Source organism: Pipra filicauda, unplaced genomic scaffold, assembly GCF_003945595.2.
Source record: "Pipra filicauda isolate LSUMZ 115617 unplaced genomic scaffold, ASM394559v2 scaffold771_size98731_pilon, whole genome shotgun sequence".
Classification (NCBI taxonomy): Eukaryota; Metazoa; Chordata; class Aves; order Passeriformes; family Pipridae; genus Pipra; species Pipra filicauda.
The window spans coordinates 34,505-62,472 of NW_024104944.1; the positions used below are offsets into that span (position 1 = coordinate 34,505).

The window sequence follows — 27,968 nt, forward strand, 5'->3', positions numbered from 1 at the left end:
AAAAAAACCCACACAGCATTGCTCCTTTACGTCCACGAGGATAAAAATACAGACATTGACAGGTTATAACAAATCAAGGAAGTTGCAGATCCTCTGTCAGACAATCCTCCCCGTGAACCAAGGAAAAGTGTTCCTCTGACAGGACTGATCTGGTGAGCCAAAATCATCCAGCTTGGTTGCAAACCCCCCTGACCCTGCTATCTCTGCAACAGCACCCTGAGCTGGGAACTGTGTCACCCACGGCCTTTAGAGACACACTGAGCTGCAGTTTGGAGATAACAGGTTAAGACTGACACGGGAGGGGTTCTGAGAAGACATTTCCCTTTACCTAAAAATCGTTGCCTCCGTCAAAAGAGTACAAACCTGTTGCAGAAGGTTATCCAGCAAATCCTTGTCCTGCTGAGAAAGTCCATCCTTCTGCAATCTGAGAATAAGTTCAGGTTTCTTATAAGGCTTTAGTGCCAGTAAGTGCACAACCCTATCTTTGAAGGGTCTCTGAGAAATGGCACTATTGCCTCTCTTTATTGCACTGGCAAGGTTGACTGGCGTTGGGCGCTTCCTGGAGGGAACAGCATCGGAAGCTCCTGGTGCAGGTTTACGCACCTGAACCTTTTTGCCTAAAATGAGATGAGAATAGTGAACTGCAGCAGCCACCTTGCAAAAGGCCAGTGGGCTGTCAACAACGTATAAAAGGAGTTCAGCAGGCCCTCTGAAAGTGCCACAAGATGACAAGGAAGGACAAAACACAACCAGCACAACCCCCTCTGCTCCGACACGGAACGAGCATCCCAGGAGTTTTATGGCTCATGACAAGCTCGTAACAAGTAAACAGCAACACCAAGCTCTGGAAACCTGAGTGTTATTGGCCACCAGCTCACATAAAGCTCCCTTTGTTTGCCAGCTTTTCGTTTATCCCAAGTGCACGTATCCCCACGGTTAATCTAACTATTTTTTTTTCCCCCCCCTCCTCCCCTATGAGAAGAAAATTCTGCATTATTATGCAGAAGAGTGGAAATACGGGAGTGGAAAGACCAGAACTGGTCAACGAGCGGCTCCCCGCTGCTGAGCTCAGCAAAAACGCTCCTCCAGCAGATGTTTCTGCTTTTAGAACAATAGGAACTTTATGGGGCTGGGTCCACCTCCCTTCCCCCTCCAAACACGGCCCCATGAATGGGGCTGACACTGGGCCATCAGCCTATTCATCAGGGTGCTGTCTGTGCTCATAGAATAACCCCTTCTGCCCTGGGCTAAGAGCTGCTTCAACCCTCCAGTTGAGTTTTCAGAGAACTGAGAACCTAAAGCTGCCTCCAAAGTGCACCTCGGCCTCCTCGGTGTGGTTCCTGGATGCCGACAGCACGATCCAAGAGTTCCTTTTTCCCATTCCCACCGACAGACAGACCCTCACAGCAGCCCCAAATCAAAGAACTGGGCTCTTCTGAACACAGAAGCAGGTCCCACAGCCAGCTTCCTGCCACCAAACCAGGCAAACTCTGGGAAGAAAAGGGGCAGGTTCCAAGGTCTGGAGGCCGTGGAGGCACAACCAATAATCCCTTGGGCTGGAGGGAAAGTGACCTTCGCCGGGACAAACAACCCCCGGCGTTTCCTGCGAGCGTCTCTCTCGGAGGTTTATTCCAGGATGGCACTTCTCCACTGCTAGGAAGCCACGTTCCCAACTGAGTCATCTCAAGATACTGGGGATTGTCTGCACTGTTTGTTTGGCTGAGCTCGGGTTGCGTAACCCAGGCCCCATTTCCTGGCTTTTTTTTTAATCACACACCACCACGGGGTTGCTCTGAGCAAACCAACCTCCTTGTCAGGGCTGAGCTAAGGTGAGAGAGGCAGAACAGCAACGACTCCTGCAGTTTAGAACATCCCCCAAAATCCAGAGGTCAACTGGTTTTTTTTTTGTTTCCAGCAACTGGGACGAGAGAAGATTCGTCGGCTTTCTAGAGCTCCCTGAACTGTTTGCCAGGTCACAAACAGTAAAAACACACATTGGGAGGTTTCCACTTGAGGCTGCAGCCAAAATGTGCAGTGATAGGAAAAGAAAAAAAAAAAAAAACAAACCAAAACAACTGAGTTAAGCCAGAACACAAAGGATCTTAAAATATTTATGCAGGTGCATGGATATGGATGCACACACACGTTTAGTGTGGATGTTAAGCACACACATCCCCTGCAGCTTTACCTGCAGGCATCTATTTACACATGGATTTATCCAAGTGCCAGTTCACATCTGTGAGTTCTCGCTGCTCTCCAATTTCAACATTTCCTATAAATTTTTCCACATCTGAGCTGCCTGGAATGACTCCGCTGCCGCTGAAGTGCTGAGCTCCGTGTTCTCATGGAAATGTGAGAGCCAGTGCTGTCCCTCCAGCCCGGCCTGCCGGGAATGGGAATCAGCTGATGGTGCTGGCACACCGGGAATGTGCGTATCCCACACCAGGACTGGCCTTTCCAGGCTCTTCCTTCTTGGACCAGTGCTCCCCCCTCCTGTCTTCAACGCTGACATCTTATCTAAGGAGCGGCCACTGCTTTTACACAGCTCCATTTTCAGGGCAGTAAAAGGTTTTAGCAGGGGTATTTTTAAATCAAAGAAGTTCTGCTCCGGCTCCCCGGGAAGCAATTTGCTTTTGAGAAGCTTCTCCCTCACGAGCCTTAACTTCATGCACTTACTGTAATGTTCTCAAAGAGGAGCTAAACAAAATAATCTTCTAGTCTACAGGAAATCAATGCATTTCCTTCCTGATTATTATCTCGTTTCTCAGCCTTTGAGCACTCTGCCAGTGAGTCAGGGTCACTTCTACATTTTGCAACTTCACCCTTCTCATCACAGATCCTCTGAGCAGAGACTGGCTACAGATCACATGGGCTGCAGGAAAAACAGCTGCCTCAGAAAGAAAAAAATAACCAAACTCTGCTTTCTGCTTCGTGTTTGCGCCCTGAGTTTGTGACCTGAGATTAAGCAGCCTAAAGCTGGGTCTCTGCGGGCTCCTTGTGATATTTGCCACGGTTTTACTTCCTCTCCTCAGGTTTTCCTCCTGCTGTGCCAGCGAGATGGTCTGTTCAGGCTGCAGCACTGCTGTGGTCTCTCTGTTCATTAACACGACCCGTGGCACGTTCTGCTCTGGAGTGGGCACACACCCCAGGCTGGGACACGCTGGTGGCACGTTTTAGCTGAGCTGGCCATGGGCACAGACACTGTGATGGGTCAGCAGGGTGCTCCCAGCGTGACAGACGTGACCTGCAGCCAGCCAGGGATGTCACTGCACACACACGGCCCCGACAGCGCCGCGCGCAGAGTCCCACCGTGGTTTGGCTGGGAAGGGACCTTAAAGATCACCCAGTTCCACCCCCTGCCGTGGGCAGGGACACCTTCCACTAAGACCAGGTTGCTCTGAGTCCCATCCAACCTGGCCTGGGACACTTCCAGGGACAGGGAAGCCACAGCTGCTCTGGGCAGAGCCCTGAGGCGATGATGGAACCGTGAAGGCGACACAACACAAGGAGAGCAACACCCTAAACCAGACACCCCTAAGGAACCACCAGAGACTGCCATGGGCAAGCAAACAACGTCAGCAATGGCTCCAGAACCTGGAGAAGAGCCCCCAGAATGGAGAGGGGGCTTACCTACGTATCTCCCCCCGGGTTTGATGACGATGGCGCTCCGGCTGCGCGTCTCCTCCTCGGCCTGTGCCATGCTCTGCCTCGCCTTCTGGTAGGAATCATCAGTAGCACACACGGTGATTTTGTCCTGTATGCTCCCAAGGCAATCCAGGTGGATATTGCCATTGCTGAGAAAAAAAAAAAACAAACAAACCATGGAAAAGATCCTCCCGACACTGCAAATGACACCGGGGGACAACGGGGGTTGTGCCAGTTAAATATTAGTGGGGGATGCAGAGGAGCTGAGAGGGAACTCAAATGCTTCCAAAACTCAGGGAGCTCAGGAGGGAACTCAGATGCTTCCCAAAACCACGCTCAGACAGACGAGAAAGACTCTAAAAATGAAGAACACGTATCGAGCTTTGTCCAGGTTTGTCAGGGAAAAGATGCCACGGAAGGTAAGTTAAAAAAACAGGCCGGGTTTTTTCTTTTTTGGAGGTACCACTCACCTGGATACATACTGCTGGATGCAGTCAAAGCTCCCCTGGGGGCTGTCCTTGCCAATATTTGAAAGGTAAAACGTGAAGGTCCTCACTTCCGTCGGTCGGTCGGGCCTCGGGATCGCGATGTGCTGTTGGGGAGAGGGAAACCATCGGTCATGTGGGTGCCCCAGGCTGACACAGAACCCTGCTCTCCTGCAGCCACGGTGCTTTCAGGCATTTTGCCACCCACTGTGCAAGTAAAGCACCTGGATTTCTGCACAGGAGGGAGAGGAGGGCAAGAGGCTACGAGGAGAATTCGAGTTATCCCACTGTGTGTGGGGCAGCCACAGACAGCACAGAGATGCGAGCAGGGGACTTGCTGCCTCTCTAACAGAGCCCACAATAACCTTGCTCTAGGAATCTGACCCAATTCTATTGATTCAGGCTCAAAACAGACTGTTTATATTCAATTTAGAACACTCAGGGCTTGTTTCTTTCGAATTAGTGAGCCAGCACTAAACATAGCACCAGCCAGGTCACTAGGTAGCACCCTTCTTCTTTTTTAAGATATTATAATTCCATAACAAGATTTCATGGCTCACAGTAGAGTGTGACGCTGCTGCTAAATTAAATATTTAATCAAGCATTAACTGTGCTCCTCAGACAACTCCACAGCCATCCCTGCATTGTTTTTTCCTTCTTCCCCCTCACCCCGAGCCATTCATTTTTCAAAAGGGAAACTCTCTCTCCCCCCCCCTGCATTTGGAGATCCAACGTAAATGTCAGCCTCTGAGCTCTACTATCACATCAATATTTGATAATTAAGATGGCTCCCAGAAAAACCAGACAGAAGGAACATCAGTTGCAACCTATTTTGGGCTGCACTCAACCGCACGGGTTTATATTTACCCGGATTGCCACATAAATGCAGAAAATACACACTCCCAGCAAAACCATCCCCATCTGACTGCGCTCAGGAAGGATTGCTGCCGGGACAGGAGGGGTTTTTGGGTGGTTTCCTTTTGACCTCAGATGTCTCCAGCAGCCTGGAAGGCGACCCAGAGCATCTGTGCCCCTCTGCTAAACCACAGGGATGGTTCTCGGGCTGAGCCCCCGCAGCGTCTCCCTGCCCTCAAACAGAGCTCCCTTCTTCCAGAGGCAAGCCCAGGAACCCCGGGCTGAGCCTTGTTTTATACAGAGGGACGAGTTATCCCCAGGATCCGGGGCTAAAAATACTTGGGAGCAGATTTGGGGGGGATGTGGGTGCTGCTGGGCCCTCCCTGGGGAGCCCCGTTATCTCCCCTGCCAAACGTGCAGCACCAGCCTCGAGCCCTTTTAATCTGGCCCTGCACCCTCTGCCCCCACCCAGGGCAGGGGAAATAAAATTCCCTTCTGCTTTACAAGAAGAAAAGTCCTGGAACCAGCAGATTGGGGGTATTTTTGCAGATTAATTCAATGGGAACGGGGAGAAAAGGTGAATTCAAGGGGGTCGTCCCCCCCTTCCGGAGCTCTCGGTCAGGGGATCGAGTGGTGCTGCAAACAATTTGAGTTTGTAAAAGAAAAGCTTTCCTTCCCCTGTGAGAGGGGAATATTTGCCCAGAAAATTCCCACTATTAGAACCTTGTAATTCCAACTGCTAAGATCTCACACCGCTGGCTTTAAAAAAATCCCACTGCACACAAAAGTTAACGGGATTCCCCAGAGGAAGCAAAATAGGAAAGCAACCAAACCATATATTCACACACCACAGAACTTTCTCCTCGCTCCTGATTTTACCATTGGGGGAAAAAAAAAAAATCAGCTGCTCCAGGAGCCCCAATTTGGGCATTTTTGTAGAGTTTTTGCAGCTTTTTCTGAGGATGGAAAAGGAGGCAGGAGGCAGAGTCACTCCAGTACTGAAAAGTGGAGTGTACGAAACTCGGGGCCGTTATCTAGGAATTATTTTTAGCTGAAAACAGAAGGTTTCTCAAGCCACCAAATCAGCATGGGGACTGCTTTGAGGGAGCCCTAATTTTGGTGCTGAGCACTGCACCAGTAACCAGAGACACTTAAAAATAGCTCGGTACAGATGTGACTTCTGTTTCCCCTCTTTCAAGTAACATTCAGCTGGGTGGGGAGGGCTCTGAATGGAGATTTTTCACCCCCCTCTATTAACACCAGCACAACTTCAGGCCCAGAAATTGGGAGAAATGTTGTATTTTCCCATCACAAAGCAATGGGATTTTTCCCCCCAACAGTCATGTTAAAAAGCTCCACAACACACGTGGTTTTGGCACCTGAAGGGTTTTTTTTTAACCCCCCTCCCAGTTCAGTTCCTTCCCTTCTCTCCCCACCGAGCACCTGCAAATTTCACCCAACCTGAGCTCTGATTCTGAATGTCTTTTTGACCAAAATAGAAGCTTTTTCAGCCTTTCCTTGTCCAGTTGTGCATAACTATCACTGCTCGTAACGCTGGGGTACTCAGGCTCTGAAATTCTAATTTATGTGCACGTTGAAACGAGAGAAATGCTCAAGAAATGGGCATAAAACCTTAAAAACCATCCAAAATAACTCACTTTGTGATGAAAAACTAACAACCAGGTGCTGTTCTCAAGGCATATCCACGGTCCCATTTTAGCAGCTCAAAGCAGAGCAACACTGCTCGTTACAAGCTGGTTACCAGGACTGAAATTGTGATTATTCCACGGAATATTGCCCTGCAAAAGCCATTAACAAGACCAGCACTGCTGTAGAGAAATACATCCCAGCTTTTTATAAACTCCTGAGAGATTCCATCCAGACCAGGGCCCATGCAGGAGGTTTTTGTGCCTTGCCACTGGAACAGGTGTTTTATTTTGGGCTGGAACCCAAATCCTCCTTTTCTAAAACACCTTCCTGACCTGCTGTTTCATTCCCAACAATTCCCTCCCCTGGTTAATTAGTGTATCAAACATGAAAGCTGCTTTTCTGTCTATTAGCAACTGAAAGTATCCCTGACACTGGAATAGGTAAAAAGACATGGACACAGTAATTTAAAGGCTTCTGGAGAATTAAAGAAGAAGCACATTCCTATATATTAAATAAACAAACAAACAAACAAACAAACAAACAAACATACATTCTTATTTTATGCCCTGCCTTCCCTAATCATCAAGTAAAGCTTTCCCTTCTTGTGAGTGGGATATTTGCACAAAAAATTCCCACTATTAAAACCTCATAATTACTAAAATCCCACACCACTGCTTTGAAATCCCACGTACAAAAGGTAACGGGATCCCCCAGAGCCACGTTTTTTTTGGGAGGCAAAACAGGAAGGCAACAAATGGGGGAATTAAGGAATAGTGGAGGAAATGATTTAAAAAATAAGCAGCTAAACAAAATATGTTTCAATGCCATCATCTGGATCTGAGAGCCTGTGAAATTCCTGGAATTCTCTCCGGAGTCCAGTTGATGGAGGATCCCTGGAAAGCATTTCAAGCCTCAGTTCCTAAAAGCAGGAGAATCCTGAGAGTCCTACCCTTAAAAGCAGATGGTTCCCCAGCTGCCAGCTCCTTGTCATACCCAGGAAAAATAATCCTGAAGGGACAAAGAGCTCTTTTTTCTCTCTCTGCTCCCACGGAGCTGGATCCTGCTCCCTTCAAAGCTCTACCTTTGGCCTTTAGCTCGTCAGGGCAATTAATTAACGAGCTGAGGTCAGCCCTGGGTGCCACATCCTCCTCCCACCCCCTTTTCCAGGGGCTCACACAGGTAACTGGCAGCTCTCCCACCCCCCCCCAAAAAAAAAAAAATCCTCTCTGGAAGTTAAGGGCTCCAACGCAATAAATATTGATTTTTTGTGAGGACCACGTCGTCTGAAAATATTACTTGCAATTTGAAAATATCACACATAATTTGAAAATATTCTGAATTACAATAAGAAACCACAGCCTTTTCAAACAGTGGTTTTTTTGTTAAGCCTTGTCCACCTCGGATCCACGTGGAGCCCAAAGAGCCTCAGGGCAGGGGAGTGTTTTAAAGCTGTTCTCCCCTTCCTTTTGCTACTTCTCAAGTTAAAAAAAAATATATATATCAAGGGGAGGCATTTCCAAAACTTAAGCAGCTTTACAGGAAAAGTCAGGGGCAGATCCTCACGAGGTGCTGCTCTCCAAAGGGAAAGCATTCCCAGTTTTTTATTCTTTAGGACGTGCAAAGCTGTTTTTCTTCTAATAAAGACAAACCCACACGCCTTTAAAATAATTTTCCCCCCACTCGCTTTTGATTTTGCCAGAGTTTGATCTCGACTTGCAGGGAAGTTTAATTCTAAACAAAGTAAAAAAAAAACCAAACAAAAAACCTGGAAATTGCTCCTTTCTGTATTTCCCAGGACGAGGAGCTCTGTATTTTAATTCTGAACTTACAATAACAATCATGTCTTTCCTGCTGTATTTTCTGTGTGCTATTAGTGAGAATAATGTCACAAAGTGGTATGTGGGCAAGGCCAACCTGCTGGATTTAGTGTCTGCTTAATTCAAGCAACTTTCTGAAAGTTTTAACGTGCCAGTGGCATAAAAATAAAAACGAGAAGCTGTTCACAGCTCAGTCCAGATTCTTGGGGGGGGAAAGAAAAAAAAATATTTAAAAATTAAAATTCCCCTTCTTTATGCAAAGCCTAAAGCTGAACGCAGAGAGAGGGGTTTTTTTTTATAAATGAAAGGTATTTAAATGACATTTTTCATGCTCACTGAAGAGCTGCATGGCTTTACCAGCAACACCACCACGTAAATCTCAACGTTGTCAGCAACTGGCACCACGGAGCATTTCCAGGGGCTAAAAATACCCTGGAGTTCAGGCATCAGAGCAGAAGTTGGAGAAATAAAACTCCTAAACAGAAAATAACTGCTGGTACTCACAGGAATGGCACAGGTATGTTAAACAAAGCTTCAAAAACTCGGAATTTTTGCTGCAGGAAATAAGTGGGAGCCACAAAGTCCTGCTCTGACTCTACCAGGTGTTGTTCCCTTGGGATACAGGTGAGGTTTCCATGGATTGCTGTGCTCTTTTCCTTGTCCTACCCATCAGCACGGCCTTCCAAAGCTGGATTTCACCTTCCAAAGCTGGGTTTAAGCAAGGTAAGGGAACAAAGGGGGGGAAAAAAAGCTTTCCTTGGACCTCTCAACCTCTCCCTTTCAGCAACCGGAGCATCGTCATTCCTTGAGCTGGAACAGCACAAATTCCTGCCATCAGCTGTGGAATTCCCAAGGCAATCCAGGCACACAAACTTACCCCTTGGCTTCCTTGAAACTGGATGACTGGTTTTGACGTCACAGCATCCTACAAAAAAAACCAAACAAACGGAAAACCAAAAATTACCTCAGAGAAATGTAAAAGCTCCAACATTCACCACCAAAAAACAGCTCAGCTCGATTTTTTCCACCTGTATTTTTTTTTTTCTTACTTTATAACCTTTTTTTAAAGGCAAATTTAGGGAAATACAGAGAATTCCGAGCAAGAAAAGACAAAAACTCCTGAGATAAGAGATTTATACCTAGAAAAGGGATAAAATCGAGGTGACCTTTGGTGCAGGAGAACAGCTCAGAGGTGACACTTCGTTCCTCCCTACACCACATTTCGGGCACAGAACAGCTCAGCTGAGTCTCTCTCTGGTGTTTATATAAGTTTTGAGTTAAAAAAATGGACACTTAAAGGGAAAATTTATTACAGATCTCGGCCCGAGGAGACGCGAAGCAAAATTTTTTCCAAGAGAAAGCTTGGAAAAGCAAACTGTTGTTACGTTGCCTGTTTCAACAATCAGCCTCTTCCTCCACATTCATTTGCTTACATTTAAAAAGTCATATTCCTGTGAGCTCTAAAACCCCCTCAAATCTGCTCCAAACTGCCCAATTTCGGCCTTTTTGCCCCGTGGTGGCTCTTTTTGCTTCGCTGTGATTTTAGAGATCACGAAGGCTTTTGAGTTCCAACCCTCACCTGAGGTTTTACCTACAGGGAAAGAAATAACAGACCCAATTCAAGCCAGGCTAAGTTTTGTTTTCCTTCCAATTTCAGCAGAATTGGGGCCGTGCAGGTTTTATTTCCTAAATGCCACCCGACATTCCAAGACAGAGATTTTGCTCCACCGGGCTCCCAGCTGGGAAGCCCTTTTTCCAGAGGGATAAAAGAATTTACAAAGAGGTCGAGGGATCATTTAGGAGCGAAAATGTTGCCATATACACACAGGAGACACAAAATAACCCCCAGGAAGAGCTTTAGGATCCCAAGTTCAAAGGGGGTGTGCGTTGGACTGTTTGTGTCCCAGCGCTCCCATGGATTTCCAAGGGATCGATTCCCAATGGATCGATTCCCAATGGATCAATTCCCAATGGATCACAGAAGCAGACATTTAGACTTAAGCAGCAAAAGAGTTAAACAGCTTGAAACCCCTGAAGTTTATCATCATCTCTCACAAAACCTTTCCAAGCATTTTCAGCCCGGAATCTCAGCCAGGATACGCTGATATCAACACAAAAAGGGATCAATTCACCAGGAAAAAAAATATCCTTTGAGCCCAGATGGATAAACCCGGCCCAAGACAGAGTCTGAGCCTGCCCAGAGCCCATCCAACCCCGTTCAGCAGATGTGCCTCACACCCAGGACATTTATGACGCCGCGCGGAGCCGACAGCGCCGGAGAACGAGTTTTATAGACCCGAAACAACCTTTATAAAGCAACAATAAACAACATCTTGCTCTTGGTCCAGAGATCAGTGGATTCCTCGAGTGCCACGACACTGCATTCCACAGCAGGCTGTTCATGGCCAGCCTGGCCAGCTCTGCGTGTTCGCCCCGTGCTCTGCAGCGTGGCCAGAAAACTCCGGGAGGAACAGAGAACTCCAGGCATTTGAGACACGAAAAAAATCTGGGCATTTTTAAGAAAGCAACAACCTCCCGTGTGGTTCTTGTGCAGCAAATTATAGACTGGTGAAGTTTTCTGCTGGTCCTTCTGGGAAGTGAAGTGGAACAGAAAGGTGGTGAGAAGCAGGGGAGCGGGGTGAGGAGGCAGGAACGAAAGTCCTGCTGCACAAATCAGGACGAGCTTTAATTGTGGAACTTATAAAATTCCCCAACCTGCAAATGAACCGGTTTGAAGCTGGGTGATGTCAAGCTTGGAGTGTTTGTGCAATGGCAAAGTTGAGATGTGTCTCCCAAGATTCAGCACTTTGAGGCTCCTGAGCTGTCCTGTCTGTGAGCCCCAGTGTAGGAATATCACTGGAACTCCCTGCCACGCTCCACACAAGGGATCCCACGGAAGAGATGGATGCTGGAAAGACATTGCTCCATTCCAGCTTCCCTTTTTAGGCAGGGAAGGGAATCATAGAATCACAGAATCAGCTGGGTTGGAAGGGACCTCCAAGATCATCAATCCAAGCCTTGATCCAACCCCACTGTGGTTCCCAGCCCAGGGCACTGATGCCACATCCAGTCCCTTCTTAAAAACCTCCAGGGATGGAGAATCCACCCCTTCCCTGGGCAGCCCATTCCAATGGCTGAGCACCCTCTCTGCAAAGAAATTCTCCCTGATATCCAACCTAACCCTCCCCTGGCACAGCTTCAGACCCAGCCCTCTTGTCTTGCTGATGGTTGGCTGGGAAAAGAGACCAACCTCCCCCCGGCTCCCCCCTCCTGTCAGGGAGTTGCAGAGAGTGAGGAGGTCTCCCCTGAGCCTCCTCTTCTCCAGGCTGAGCCCCCCCAGCTCCCTCAGCCTCTCCTCCCAGCACTTGTGCTCCAGTCCCTTCCCCAGCCTCGTTGCTCTCCTCTGGCCCTGCTCCAGCCCCTCCATGTCCTTCCTGAGCTGAGGGCCCAGAACTGGACACAGCACTCCAGGTGTCTTGGCTTCTCAGCAACACCATCCCTGTACCTACACGGGCATCACTTCCCTGGTGTCCAATTCCTTGGCTACAGGTCGTTTGAAAACGCTCGTGGAAGAAGAGAACACGTGCACACCCTAAACTAATTAAGGATATGAACCCAAGTACTTTCATTAGATGAAATTAAATCCCTGTGTGGACACCTTCATCCAGAACAAAAGCAAACAGAGGAATTAAGTTAAACCAAATTAAAACCGTATTTGGATTTATATCTTCATTTGGATTAACCTTCTTGGATGTTCTTGTGTGGAGGAACCCCAATTTTAATGAGTTTTTGCTGCCACTTCCAAAATCCCTGTGTCATCTCCTGAAGAGTCACCAAAGAGTCACCTGATCCTTCTTCCTTGGTGATGCCATGAGTGAACTTCCTGCCTTGCAGTTCCTAGAAATGTCATTCCATCCACCTCTGGAGGGAACAAGCTCCTTCCCTCTTGTCTTTCCAATGAAAACGAGTCACCCCCTGAGCCCCGGGGCGGGACCACGGCACTGCTGTGGGGACAGCCCTGCCCTTCCCAGAGCACACCAGCTGCCAGGATGCTGCAAATCCTGGCTAAATCAAGGATGCTGGTGAGACCTCACCCTTGTGGAGGGAAAACAAGCCACATCTGCCCGAGCAACGGGGCCACTGCACAACCTCCCCCCTTGGATTCCTGCTCTACCCCCCCACGAGACCCGCGGGGAACCGGGAGCTGGTGAGAGACAAAACTCCAAGCAAGGAAAGCACAGTTCAGGTCCCTTTCCAGCAGCCACCTGCCAGCTCAGCAGCTTTTCTGCTGTGCCAGGGACCAGCTGTTCCAACCCCACAGCCCTGGAGAGGTGCAGGTGGGAAGCAGCACAATTCCTGGGATGTGTGTGAGTGAGCGAAGCCCCTCTAAACACCCCTCAGAGGCAGGAATTCCACTCCTGCTCCCCACTAGTGTTCCAGCCAAAGGCTTCCTGAAGCAGGGCTGGAAGGGCTGGCACAGCATCCCCGGGGCTCTGCTGGTTGCCAGGTCCCACCAGGAGCTGCCTCGAGTTTCCTCCCCGGTTACAGGAACGGCAAAGGAGCTGCTGGAACAAACCAAAGTCCTTCCTGCAGCTCAACTCACTGGTGCCCCAAAGCTCTGCAGGAACAACTTCCAAAGGAACATCCAAACCACAGCTTCCCCCCAGATCTACCCAAACTGGAATTACCAGCCCTGCCTGACTGGAAAGCAGACCCTCAAAAAGGGGGCTGAGCAGACCCCGGTGTTCTACTCCGTAAAATTTCACTTATTTCCTATCTGGAAAGAGCATTTCCACACTTCCACGCCCAATTCCCTGCCTCCCACAGCTCCTCCTGGATTCTCTGGGAAAGGTGGAGAAATAAAGCAGCAAGTTTTCCAACACCAGAGCTCTGCTCTGGGATGCCAACACGAACCAAACCCCAACAGGCCCAAGTGCTTTTTGTAAGATTATTTCCAAAGTCACGAGATTCGACCAAAAAAACCCCCACAGCTCATCCCCAGAGCTCCCACAAGATATTTGGCTTTTATTATCATGGTTTTATGCTCGTCCTCTGGTTTCCCTGGGACAGAGGGGAGACAGCAAACCTTTCTAGAGACTCTGAAAGCTCTCAGAGGTGGTGGCAGCACACAGAGAGCTCCTCACACTTTAAATACTCCAGATCTGGCACGTGGAAGCTGAGGAAAGAGTAGGAGGAACAAGAGAGCGTCAATAAAACACAGAAGAATTGAATTAAAAGTTAATAAAACACTCTATTAGGGATGATTTCCTACACAGGACACTGGAAATCCTCAGGTCAAGTAAGCAGCTGGAAACCTTCCCGTTTCTTCAGGGAAATACAGATAATTAAAGAAGATGTTGTTTTGGGAACTTCTGTCATGTATTTACTGGAATTCATACTGGAGGCAGCGTTCTATGGAAAATATTTGCCTAAACTTAGTATTGGTGTGTTTTTGTCCTGCTTTGTGGAACCTTCAGAGGCACAAATGTCCAGAGTGCAACTGAAAATTTACCCTTATTTATGTCGGGACTGGGGAGGGGAGGGGGGTTATTTTCAGAACCTAAAAGCTTCTTGCAAACAGTTAAAATTAGCAGCAAGAATTCCAATAAACAGAAACCATAAAATCCTGTTAACCAAGGCTGGCATTAAGGGGGTATTTTGAACCATCACGTGCAATTCCAGGTAAAACGAGTGCCCAGGTAAAGCTGCTGCACCTCAGAAACCAGTGACAAAAATGAGAACAAAATGCACAAATTTCAGACTCTTAATACCCCAAACTCCAAGTTCCTCTTTAATTCTTTGGTTATGACCAGGTTATGTTTCTTTTGCCCAAGCAGGGAGGTCCAAATGTAGGAAAAAAACCTCCCTCCTTTGCTTCCTCTGGGAATAAAAGGGGTCAGATCATACTCTGGGAGGATTCCTGGTTTGAGCACACCTGGATACTTGGGAAAAGCTCCTGCAGGGCTGAACAGAACCTCGAGATCTCGTTTTCCACTCCCATTTTTGTTTCAAACACACCCCCCAGGCCCTGCAGAGCAAATCTCCCCAGTGAAAGACTCCCAGGAGAACCCCCCCGAGTTCATTAACAGAGAGAAATGTGAAATCCCAGGGGGGGAAAAAAAAAATACCCTGGAATACACCCACAACTTCTGGGTGAAGTTTCCTGGCAGTCAATTAGCCAAGGTTGGCCCAGGAGAGAGCCACTGAATATCAGAAGGAGACAAAAGGCTTCTCTCCCAAGACATTCCACTATTCCAGGGCTTCTCTTTGCCTCCTACCACAAACACAGCAGTAAAAAGCCTCCTGAATGTCCTTTTTTTTTAAATGTCCCATCTATTACTTACAGAATTCAAAGGCAACACAATTTCCAGCTGCAATTTAAGGCCTCCCAAGGATCCCATTTGGAAGTTGAGGCCATGGACAGATGGGACCGAGTCTGCTGAGGCTCCAAAATTACAGCTTTGCCATTCAAATCCAACAAAGAGCCTTGGAAATTCCATGTAAATCCACCACTATCGAGTAAAAAGCCCAACTTTTGCTTCAGGGGGAGAAGGGCAGTCACAGGGATGCTGGGGGAGGAGTTGGGATTCACCTGCACCCTTCCAGGAGCTTTTCAAACAGATAATTTTTTTAAAAAAGGTGCTTTAGATGGAGTTTTAGGAGCTGGAGGCTTCCCAATTACTCTGAGCTGTAGTTTGTGTTTATTATCATTTATCATTTGCCTAATATGCATTAATGGGCACATTATCACTGGTAACATTAAAGCAAATCCTGCCCAGAAGTGCAAAAAGCAGCAATAAAATGCTCCAGAGCTTTTTATGCCAGCCAAAAATGGCAGGCTGTGCATCTGAAAGTTTTTAATTGCTAAAACTGCAAAAAAGACACACCAGTTGTGACTGCATCATTTGAAGCGGGCTGTTACAGCACAAATGTTGCTGCCTCAGTACTTTTAACTTCCCAGGCTCAAAAATCAAGTGTTTCTATAAGATAGAAAATAAGGGGGTTTAAGGTGTCACCTCAAAAAAAAACAACCCAAGTTGATATTACTGAAATCATTGGTTAAGTTACAGAATTTCCCCAATCCCAGCTCAAAGTTACAGAATTTCCCCATTCCCAGCTCTTTAAAATTACAGAATTTCACCATTCCAGCTCAAAGTTACAGAATTTCACCATTCCCAGCTCCCTCAGGTTACAGATTTTCACCATTCCCATCACTCTGAAGTTACAGAATTCACCACTCCCAGGTCCTTAAAACAGAGAATTCACCATTCCCAGCTCCTTAAAATAAAGAATTCAATATTCCCAGCTCCTTAAAGCCACAGAATTCACCATTCCCAACTCCTTAAAATACAGAATTCAATATTCCCAGCTCTTCCACGTCACAGAATTCACCATTCCCAGCTCCTTAAAATACAGAATTCAATATTCCCAGCTCTTCCAGGTTACGGAATTCACCATTCCCAGCACCTTAAAATACAGAATTCAATATTCCCAGTTCTTCCAGGTTACAGAATTCAATATTCCCAGCTCCTTCAAGCCACAGAATTCACCATTCCCAGCACCTTAAAATACAGAATTCAATATTCCCACTTCTTCCAGGTTACAGAATTCAATATTCCCAGCTCCTTCAAGCCACAGAATTCACCATTCCCAGCTCCTTAAAATACAGAATCCACCATTCCCAGCTCCTTAAAATACAGAATCCACCACTCCCAGCTCCTCAGGCAGGAAGCACCACGAGCAGACCTCCCCCCCACCACACACCCGAGCATCTAAAGCACTGAAATACGGGAAAACTCAACCTTTGAGTAAGTTCAGAGAGGGGAAGACACCCATGATTAAGTTCAAAACCCAACCGTGGCCTAATGGGAGTGCTTTGTGCTGTCCCTAAATGGCCAACAGCCTGGATCAGCAAAGCAGAGAGCAATTAAAGTCCCCTGTCATCAAGATGTCACCCCACAGGCACGAGAGCTGAGCCAGCCGTGCAGCCCGGTCCCTCGGGCGTGCCTGCAGCTCCCGAGCTCAGCTAATCCACGTCCCAAAGATCCTCCGGGATAAAAGGCAGCGGGTTTGGGGGATCCTGGTTGTGGAATCCAGCAGGGAACTCGAATCCAGCCAGTGGGAGCTGCACTCGAATCAAACCAGCGAGGTGACCCCCTCACACCTCCCTGGCAACCCCCTCACACCTCCCTGGCGACCCCCTCACACCTCCCTGGCGACCCCCTGACACCTCCCTGGCGACCCCCTGACACCTCCCTGGGGACCCCCTCACACCTCCCTGGGGACCCCCTCACACCTCCCTGGTGACCCCCTCACACCTCCCTGGCGACCCCCTCACACCTCCCTGGTGACCCCCTCACACCTCCCTGCCAGGGCTTCCTTGGGACTCAGGGAAGGAGGGGCAGGGAGAAATGGGACACACAGACCAGCCTGGCTACCAGAACACCCGGCCTGGCTACCAAAACACGCAGCCTGGCTACCAGAACACCTGGTCTGGCTACCAGAACACACAGCCTGGCTACCCCAACACCCGGCCTGGCTACCCCAACAGCCAGCCTGGCTACCAGAACACCTGGCCTGGCTACCAAAACACCCAGCCTGGCTACCAAAACACCCGGCCTGGCTACCAGAACACCCGGCCTGGCTACCAGAACAGCCAGCCTGGCCAACAAAACACCCAGCCTGGCTACCAAAACACCCAGCCTGGCTACCAGAACACCCGGCCTGGTTACCCCAACACCCGGCCTGGCCAATAAAACATCCAACCTGGCTACTACAACAGCCAGCCTGGCTACCAAAACACCCAGTCTGGCTACCAGAACACCCGGCCTGGCTACCAGAACACCCGGCCTGGCTACCAGAACTCAGCACAGGGATGGAGGGGACATTCAGCAGCCTCGGGGCCAGCTCAGTGCCCCCTTTCTACTTCTTTTTTCCACAGAATTGTGGAATGGGTTGGAAGGGATCACGAAGAGCATCCAGTGGCACCCCCTGCCATGGGCAGGGACACCTTCCACCAGCCCAGGGTGCTCCAAGCCCCGTCCAACCTGGCCTTGGACACTTCCAGGGCTGGGGCAGCCACAGCTGCTCTGGGAATTCCATCCCAGCCCCTCACCACCCTCACAGGGAAGAATTCCTTCCCAACACCACATCTCTCCCTGCCCTCTGGCAGTGGGAAGCCATTCCCTGTGTCCTGTCCCTCCAGGCCTTTCTCCAAAGTCTCTCTCCATCTTTCCTGTTGGCTCCTTCACCTCAAAGCTTCTCTTCTCCAGGCTGAACAATCCCAATCCTCCCAGCCTTTCCTCACAGGAAAGGTCTTCCATCCCTCTGATGATCTCGGTGGCCTCCTCAGGACTAGTTTTTAAACGTTTATGATTTGATTTTTCAGGAGAGCCATCGCCCAGCTTCCCAAACCCCTCTCGCTTCCTCATTTCTCCCAGGTACGAAGTTCCTCGGTGGGTCTCACCTTCCAAACCCTCCCCAGCACCAACCAATTCCACCAAAACTCACCCCCAGCCACGGTTTATGTCCGAGAGGGTTTAAGTTTTATGCTCAAGCCCAGTAAAACTGTTTTGTTTCAGGTTGGTACCTCCGAGTGAAACGCTCCAAAGGCCTCTTTGCTTCCTAAGTGATGTTTTTTCTGACCCCCTATTTGCAAAAATAAAGCTTTCAACTCCCAAAGAACAGATGTCTCTGACACAGTCTGATGCTCTCTGGGCATCTTTAGCACCAGAGCACAAACCTTGGGAAAGGTGGCTTTGGGAAGGAAGCTCCAACTCGCCAAGAGCCTGAAAAATCCCAGGACAAACCCGATGGTCGAGCCAAGATGTTTGGCCAGCACAAGGTACAGTAGTTTTCCACCAGAAAGGAAAAGCTGGGCACAGATGCAGTTCAGGCAATGCCTTTCAGGAAGAAAATTAAAAGGAGGCTCGAATCCTTAGAGAAATAATTAAAGTATTGTGAATTGGTCTCGAGTTTAGTCAGATCGCCGCGGAGCAGGAGACCTTGTTTGGCTGGAGAACGTGGCTCTGGCAAACAGAGTAGCCCATCGATTGGGCTGAGCCCTTCCCAAGAGCAGGAACCACCAAATGAACCCCTGCAATCCCTGTTCCTCAGTTTCTGTGCCAGTGGAGACGGGGAGAGTAACAGGGTAACACCCCAGAACAGAGGGGGGGCTGTAAATCCACCCCAAAACAGAGGGGGGGCTGCAAATCCACCCCAAAACAGAGAGGGGGCTGCAAATCCACCCCAAAACAGAGAGGGGGCTGCAAATCCACCCCAAAACAGAAGGGGGACTGCAAATCCACCCCAAAACAGAGAGGGGACTGTAAATCCACCCCAAAACAGAGAGGGGTTGCAAACCCAACCCAAAATAGAGAAGGGGCTGTAAATCCACCTCAAAACAGGGGTGGGGCTGCAAACCCACCTAAAAAAAGAAGGGGGGACTGCAAACTCACCCCAAAACAGAGCGGGGCTGCAAACCCACCCCAAAACAGAGGGGGGCTGTAAATCCACCCCAAAATGGAGAGGGAATTGTAAATTCACCCCAGAATGGAGGGGGGGGCTGTAAATCCACCCCAAAACAGAGGGGGGGCTGCAAATCCACCCCAAAACAGAGGGGGGCTGCAAACCCAACCCAAAATAGAGAGGGGGCTGCAAACCCACCCAAAAAAAGAAGAGGGACTGCAAACTCATCCCAAAACAGAGGGGGGGCTGTAAATCCACCCCAAAACAGAGGGGAGACTGTAAACCCACCCCAAAACAGAGAGGGGGCAGTAAATCCACCCCAAAACAGAGGGGGGCTGTAAATCCACCCCAAAATGGAGAGGGGACTGCAAACCCACCCCAAAACAGAGGGGGGACTGCAAACCCACCCAAAAATAGAGGAGGCTCCAATCCCACCCCGAAACAAAGGGGGGGAGCTCCCAACACCCCCCAAAGCAGACAGGACCCGTGGTGTGAGGAACATGTAAGGCCAGAAACAGGAAAAGCTCAAGGAGGGGGGTTGTGGCTCCCAATTAACTCCGGCACAGCCCCGGCTCCCCAGCGGAGCCCGGAGTCGCTTCCCTCGGGAATCCAAGTTTGGAGACTAAAGGCACATTTTCCCAACGGGATAAAGCTGCTTTTTTTTAATTCCCTGTTTTTCCTCTTTGCTTTTCTGGGGAGGGAAGGGAGATCTGCTCGTTAAGGAGCAATAACTGGGAGGTCTCATCTCCTGAAATGATGATTAATCCGTGGTTTAATCGGGACAAACTCCCACCCAAATTCACAATTAACCCTTCCCTACTCAGGGAGGGTTTAATTGCCACAGGGCCAAGAGCCAACTCCCACCATTTCCAAAGGTTTGGGAAGGAAAGGCTTTTTTTTCCAGGGGGGAAAAAAAAAAAACAAACAACCAAAACAACCCTTTGCATCCCTGTGCAACTTTCAGCCCCCAGAACTGACCAAAAGCAGTTGGGTAATCAATTAAAAATGTCTTGTAATGAAAGAACACCGTGCCCAGTTTTTAGTGTAATAACCCAGGAGGGTTTCCTTCCTTCAAGTAAAAAAAAACAAAACAAAACAAAAAACCTCCCCCAGTTTTGATACAATTCCTGCATCTCTCTGAAAAGGAAGTTTCAGTTTGTGTTAATGGATTTTCTGCATCCGTGACTTGTTCCAGGAGGGTGTTCCAGCCCCTTCCCTGCCACAGAACCCTCAGAGCTATTTTAATTTTATTAGTCAGTGCTGGATTGAATCTAAACTGCCCATTCATTTAAACACCTTTACCTTTATCTCGGGGGCTTGTCCTGTTCTCCCCAAGACAGAAGTTGGAATATCCCTTTCCCTTCTCCACAGGAATCAGCAAAACCCAGCCCTCAACTCTTTATTTTTTTTTATCACCATTTTTTCCTGAAGGGGATTTTCCTCCTCTAAACTCAGACTAAAAGCAATAAAAAGGTAAAACTCGGGAAAGCATAAAACAAGTTGCAACAGCATTTCCCAAAGCTCTCCTACAAAGATAATGCTGTGCTGGCAGATTCACAGCGAGGGAAAAAAATAAATTTAAGCACAAACCTAGAAAAATAAAAGTTTTACCGTTTTATCACTCGCAGGTAATTTGGGGGGAGAGTTAAATCAGCACATCCCAAAGCTCATCCCTTATTAAAAATAGCAAATTGCTCGCTCATGCAGGAGGGAAAAAGGTGTTTTAATCAAAATTAAGGCAGAATTTGAGCCTGCTCGTATCTGGCCCTCTCTTGCAGAGCTGCACTGCGTATCTTTGAGCAGCTACAGTAAATTAAAGACAGGGCACGAAAAAAACAAAAAAAGGAAGGCAAATATTGGCATTTCTAAAGTGCAGGCAAAGGAAAGCAAACCTTCACATTTGTTTTCTGAACACGTGGATTTGCTTTGAAACACTTGGTTTTTTTCAACAGTATTCCACAGAAAGAAGCTTCCTGTTCTGCCTCCACACACTGGAAACACTAATGGTGTTAAATATAATATTAAATGCTCCTCTAAGGGAAGTTCAGCAGTGTCTGCAGCACCTGCACACATTTGCATTATGAGACAATTCAGAGAGACCTCAGCCTGGCAAGAATCCCATTGAGACATCCATGCCCAAAATTCCCTGGGCAATCACCTCTTCCATGCAATGCTGCTTGTTTTTTGCAGCAGAATTTTATTGGAACCATCAGATGATCTTGTTAAATTGGGAAAGGACCGAGGAGAACAAAAAAAAAAAAAAAACCACAACAAAACCAACAAAACTGGCAGAAGGAAAAGGAATCATCCCAAATTCCCAACTCTGCTAAAGGGGAACAGCAGTTCTGCTTTTCCCTGGAGGATTCACTTAAACAGCTTTAAAAGCCAAGAATTAAGGGGGGGGGGTCAGGTTTTCTCAGATTAATATTTTAAGGGTCATTCCTCCAGCACGAGGCACCTCAAATAAAGGCTTCTTTGCTCCTTCTGCAAGGAGAGAAAGGTTTGTTGTTCACCAGATGCTGGAGATGTGGCCACCTCTCCAACAAAGCCAAAAAAAGCTCGTGAAAATGCTGAGAAAAACAACTTGCAGCGTGGAATTCGCTGGGATTGCTGCTGCCTGCCTTGGAGATGGCACTTTTCCCCCATTAGCCTTTCTGAAGCAATGCAGCTTTGGGGCTGTTTTGACAACGAGTCTGTGAAAGATGAAAATAAGAGGCATTTTGGGGCTTGGTTGCCCAAAAAGGATCGCAGCAACTGCCCGGGGTTTCTATTCCTGACCACTCCCACCCTCAGCAGGCTCTGACCTGACCTGTGGACACAACTGGAAGAGAATGATTTTCATCAGCTTCACTGAAAAGATTGAGAATTAGTTATTAAACCTCGGGAGGAGCCAAGATTTGCTTCCCTTCCCTGGGGAACGGGAAGCAGGAGTTGGCTGATGACCCCCCAATTCCACAGGGTGAACCCTCCCTGTCTGTGCTGCTCAGAGCACAGCACCCACCCTGAGCACTCCCCCACCCTTCTGGCCTGTTATATTCTCTTTGAATCTCCTCTTGTTTCAAACTCCACACGTTATTCTGCTCTCCTGAACTGCTCTGGGGGTCAGCAACTGAATTCAGGGAGAGCTTATCCCACTGCACAACTCACCTTCAGTCCCACAGAAACAGAACACTGAAGTTTTCCAGCCAAGCACCTTCCTTGAGAGTCATAAAAATCATAATTATTATCCCAAGACGAGTTAATGTGGTTGCTTTTGTTTGTTTTTTTTTTTTTTTCCTGAACTGCTACTTTACAAAAGCTGTTATGGACAATTCTTTACCTCTAATAAAGCACAAACATCCCACTGCAGATGTGGATGAAAAACTCACCCTCACATTTGCAGGGTTAAAGAGTTAAAAGCTTTCCCACAACCAGCTGTATCAAGTGTATCTGCTTACAGGCATTTTGGATTTTTGCACTGCACAAAACCCCCAACTGCCAGGAGAAAAACGTTTCCCAAATTAATAGAGAAAAAGTGTGTCACGATAGCACATCTTAAAACAACTCCCCCTCATCCCCACCATGTATAAATAAAGTTTCCATGACTGATTAAAGACACCCCAGCTCCTCCACGCTCTGCAAGTCACGTGAAGTGGCAACAAAAGCAGATTTAGGGGTGAAATTTGGTTGGTTTGCCCTCCATCAGAAGTTTTCCTTGAATAAAGTATTTCACCTCTGGGTTCAAAAGTCCTCCACCTGTCAAGCACAGGTAGGAATTCCCATATTCCCATATTTTGTGGAGACTATTCAGGTGTGTCAGGAAGAGCTGGATCACACTTGGTGATCCAAACCCAAGGGTTTCCAGCCCAGGGATCCTTCAATCCTAGAAAATCACAGTCATTGAACATCCTCAGCTGCAAGAGACCCACCAGGATCATCAAAATCCAACTCCTGGCCCTGCAAAGGACATCCCAGGAATTCCACCACGTGCCTGGACCAGGATCCTTTTCAAGGAGCAGCAGGAAACACACAGAACCAAGAAAATTAAATGTATTAAGAACAGCTTAATAAACAACCTGCCATTCTGGAAAACTTGTCAGAGACAACAGCTCGGGCAGAATTTTAAATCCACAGCCCCTAAGTTATAGTGAAAAGTAAGAGTTCATTTAAATCCCATTTATGCCAGAATGCCCAAGTATTCCAATACTGTTGGTCTGCCCAAAAGGAAGAGTAAGGATACTCTTGAATTACACCAGGTGGATTTTACTGCACACTGAGGCACCACTTCAAGCACCAGTCCAAGAAAAGTCTTATAAAAACGCTGAATGGGCCCAGTCAGCTACAACTCAGTTAAAAATAAGTATTTTAAATGACTTGCAGCACACCTGCATTGCTGCCTTGCCAGTCTGTGGCTTTCCTATTATTATTATTATTGTTTTTAAGCTATTTTCTTTCACCCATCAGGTTCAAAAGCCACCCAGACTCAAAGAGAAGGTGGCTGATTACAGCTAAAAATCTCCAGCAAATAGTTAAGAGAGAGAGAGAGATGGTGAGGGGAAAAAAAAAAAATCTGTCAGTTTGGCATCTTTGGCATTATATTTAACAAACAGATAATTCACCTTTTCAGACCCCCATGGAGGTGAGGTGGCTCTTCCATCCAAGATGTTATTTGGAGCAGTTTTCCTGTGTCAGGCTGAGCCAGAGGAGACATTTTAACGTGTCAAAATTAAAGCGAGCGATTAAACGCAGCACAACAGCGGGTTACAACTTAGAAAAACAGGAGCAGTGAAATATCAGAAGCTGACAGTTTGGTTTCTGACCTAGTTTTTAAACTGGAGAACAGTCAAAGAGCCGAGGCTGAAGGTGCTGAAATTCCAGTAGTGCTGGGGAACAGGATTAGAGGAAAAGCCTTCAGACATTCAAACTACCCAGGGAGCGTCAGCGAGAACGAGCCCGAGGTTCAGGAGCTTTGGTTCAATGGCAAGTGACAACCTGAGGAGGAGGAGGAGGAGGATGGGAGGGTTTCAAAGGTGGGGATGAAGTAAGAGGTGTCGCAGGACCTCCTGGTCACAGCAAGAAGCCAAGGTCAGGGAGAAAACCTCGAGCTGTGAAACTCAAGGGGAGGGGAAAGAAAGAAAAAAAAAAATCGTTTTAAACCAGAATTTCTGAAGGTATTTTAGTTGCTTTTCTTCTGAGAGCACAAATGTGCTGTCAAACACCTGTGCTCATTTGAATAACAAGAGGGAAAAATTAAAGCCCCTTCAGGGAGAGAACTGCAAGTACCAAAAGGGCACCGGCACTGGAGAGATCCAGGGGGGGCTGGTGCAAGGAAAGCCAGGTGATCCCATCCCAGTAAGCTGTTCACATGTCTCCCTGTGCTCTGCAGCTCCAAATTTATTTCCACCAGGCAGCTACACGCTGGTTTAAGCCTCATTAAGAAGCAGTATGTTCCTGGGCTGACATGTCAGATTTTTAAATGACCTTTGTACCGACAACGGCATTACCAAGCTGCTAAGAACAGGGGGGGGAAAGATAAAAAAAACCGTGGTTTTCCATGATTAGGAGAGGTACAACTTGTGGTTGTTTGCATTTATTTGAGTTCTAAAAAAACCCACCTGTCAGTAAAGCAAGCCATAAAAAAAAAAAAATAGGAAAAAAAAAAAGGGCAATTCTCTCTCTGAAGGGCAGCTGTGACATCAGCACTGCTGGCCACTCTTAATTGGGACTTATCACCCAAGGTAAACAGGAGTGACTATCAGTTAATGAACAACACAACCCCCCAGGCTGAATTTTAAAGAGCGTTTTCTCCTGCTGCAATCTCCTAATGAAAACACAGCAGTTCAAACCCACCGAATTCGCTTACGAAAGTCTCCTTTATTTTAGGATGTATTAAGACACCAGGGCTGATTCACTTGCCTATGTGCTCATAAGGTGGCTTAAAGGAGCTGCTGAAACATCACAACGATCCTTATCTTCCACAGGGCTTTTCTTTTCAGTCCTTTTTGTTGCCAGAGAAAAATATAGAAAGGCAATTGAGAGATCAGATCCACGAACTAGTTCAACCATCCCGGAACAAATCTCGCCTCACAAACACACTGCTGAGCCCAGGAAAACAAGCCTGGACCAGTTTTGGGGGTTTTTTTCCCTTATGCCCAGCTATATCCTATTGACACTTGAAGGGAAGAGTAATTACTGGTCTGACAAAGTTGTGCTGAAGATGATCTTCAGACCTTCCTCACCGAGCCAGAGGCAGCGCCTGGATCCCGCAGGAATCCCAAGGGAATCCGACCACCAACACCCCACGAGCCAGAGCAGCCTCAAAAGGTAAAGCAAGATGCTCAGAGACAGCTGCTTCTGGCAAACAGAGGTGCTCCAACACCGACAGGACACTGGGAACACAACCCGACAGACCCCGGGAATTCAGCAGGGATGTCACTGAAATTTCCTACCATCTCCACGGGGGAGAAAGCAAGAAAATAATCGATAATTCCAGGGGGTTTTTTTTCCTATCACCCACGAAAAATCCAGCTGACAATATTGAGCAAGACAACCCCACTAGATTTTCTACCCTGATAGAACCTTGTGTTACATACCCTCTGCTAACACAGCACTAACAGCCTCCTCCAGCTTCCAGGGGTGCTTTCTCCGGGAAAAATAGTGAAGGCAGCTGCCTGATGAAGTTAAATTAGGTGCTCCCTCTCCTTCAGCAAGCAGCACAGAACCCACACTGTTTCAGCTACCTCTTTATTTGCACTGCCAGGCTGGTTGGTAACAAACCTGCTCCAAAAATAAAGCGACAAACAGTAAAAAAGAAAGAACATACTCTTCCTTAAACTGGCCCAAAAAAAAAAAATCTACCTAAAAAGTAAGTCAGATGTTTCTCTGCTCCCCGCGAGGACACCTGAGAAAGTTCAGGTTACGACGAATTCCAAAAATAAACACGAAAAACGTTCAGATAAGAGGAGGAAAAACATAACCCACATCTGCTGACTGAACACGGCGCTGCGAGAACGCTCCCCGGGTGGGGGTCCAAAACCCCCCCCCCCCGAGATTTCAGGCATTCAGACAGAGAATCTCTCTTGCCTGACAGAGGCAGCCCAGCTAATTCACACATGCAAAAGAAGTGGTGTGGCCACTGAGCCGGCACTTCATTGTCTGACCAGAATTTGGGGTCTAAATATAACGATCTGTAGGTGGCCGGGAGCGTTTTTGCTTTCTCAGCCGAGTGGGGATAAATGTGTTTCTTCCTGCTGTCAGCGTCCATAAATTTAGTCCTAATGACAAGTAAAAGGCCTTTAGATGGAGTTAAATGGCTCTAATTGTACGAGAGAGCTCAAACTTGCAGCGCAGTGCAGGCAGCTCCTACATTAGGTCCAGCTCCAGCGCAAATTGCTGCGGAGAGGTCGTGGAAACACGCCTGGAACTGCAATAATCAAACCTTCCAGGTAATAAATCTGGGGTTTTTTTCCTCCCCCCTTCGTGTTAAGAAACCCCCAAAGTGTCCTAGATTTTAATGCCTTAAGAACAAAGTCCTTAATTCATAAGCAATTTGTGACTCCAGAAAAATGTTTGCCGTCGGTTTTAATCGCCGCTAACGTTCCGGGTCGACCGATTTCCAAACGGATCCAAGATATCCCCGTCCAGAAAGGTTAAATATGTTTTACTTTATGCATTATCCATTACTACCTCCCTCTTCCCATTTCCACACTTGCAAAGATTAAACACCCGAGCCGCTTCCTCAGCAGAGCTGTGTGTTTTGGGACTCTCCAAATCAGCACCGGGAGAACTGGTTTATGACAGTGCACTCGCTCACCTGCATCACTCTCCTTTGGAAAACCAGGCTTTATTTCTGGGATAAAAAACAGGGATTGGTAGCCATCACATGTGTCAGGAACACAGCAGCTTTCAGGCACTGTCCTTTAGCCATCATCCTCTTTTAGTGGCATTAGGGAACGGGGATCTCAAGGAGGCAGGAAGCGTTTTGGATTTACAGCAGGAAAAGCACCAGCAGCTTCCCACGAGGCAGAGCACACAGATGACTAAAGGTTCTTTTTATTATTGATTACCTAATGGGAGAGAAGGAAGCAGAGCTTGTGGCCGGGACCACCACGCTCCCATCAAAACACAGCTGCCCTGCCAAGGACACGGAGTGGGAAGAGTGACCAAGGTCACGGCCACAGGTGTCACTGAGAGCACTTTTCAAAAGAAATTGGCCCCGGAGCTCCTACGCACTTCTTAAGGGACTATTTATGGGAGCAGAAGTTGTTCTTAATTCTGCAAGAAGCAGCAGCAGCAGAGGTCAGGATTGGAGCTTCAGCGGCTCTGAGGGCTCAACATCCCTGGAAGGGGGAACAGGTGGCACCAGGCTTTTCAAAAACCTATTTTAACGCCGCAGGAACCGGCGTCCCGGAGCGACGTCCCGCGAAAATGAAGACATCCTGTGACAGAGGCTGCTCCTCTCCAACGAAGCCAACCCTGTGACAGAGGCTGCTCCTCTCCAGCCTTCCCAGCTCCGTCACTTCGCGGCGGTTTCGCTCTGAATCACCGATTTCCGCCTCCGTTTTCGGGGCCGTGCCGGAGGAGCCCCACAAGTCAGGGAGTTAATGAGCTGCTGCGACCTAATCAGGGCGGCCACACCACGCCACACCTCCGGCGAGTGGCAGAGCACTTCAAAGGCCCAGCAAGTCCTTAAACTCTCCCTGTGAGCAAGGGCTGCTCCCTTCCCCAGCATCCTGGTGGAAAGGTGAGCCCAGCCAGAGCCGGCTGACTCGCCTTATATGGCTTCCAAGGCACAGTTTCCACTTGCCCAAGCTCGGGCAGGGCGGAAAAATTTGCTTCCTCGCCACTACTCCGCCCATGCCAGGGTCTGAAAAGCATCCACTGAGTGCTGGAGCTGAGAGGAATGGAAGGAAGGAGTGGAAGAATTTACACTTGGCTCCCTGGAAGAGGTAAAGCCACGGCTTTGGCAACGACCTGGATCACCTCAAGCACCGGGATGGGGGGAGAAGTGGGAGCTGAAGAGCCGACACAGGCAGGGATGCAGAGGGAAGCTGTAACCACAGCTTTTATT

General features: G+C 48.0%; 1 protein-coding gene across 1 annotated transcript in view; it reads right to left on the reverse strand.

The window, feature by feature from the left end:
• ELL (elongation factor for RNA polymerase II) overlaps positions 1–27,968 on the reverse strand; it is a 54,102-nt gene that overhangs the window by 17,203 nt on the left and 8,931 nt on the right. Inside the window, exons 2-5 of the mRNA XM_027737664.2 lie at positions 9,330–9,377; positions 4,116–4,237; positions 3,631–3,794; positions 364–617 (exon numbers count right to left, since the gene is read on the reverse strand). Of these exons, the coding sequence (XP_027593465.1) occupies positions 364–617; positions 3,631–3,794; positions 4,116–4,237; positions 9,330–9,377 (588 nt within the window). The remainder of the gene's footprint in view (positions 1–363; positions 618–3,630; positions 3,795–4,115; positions 4,238–9,329; positions 9,378–27,968) is intronic.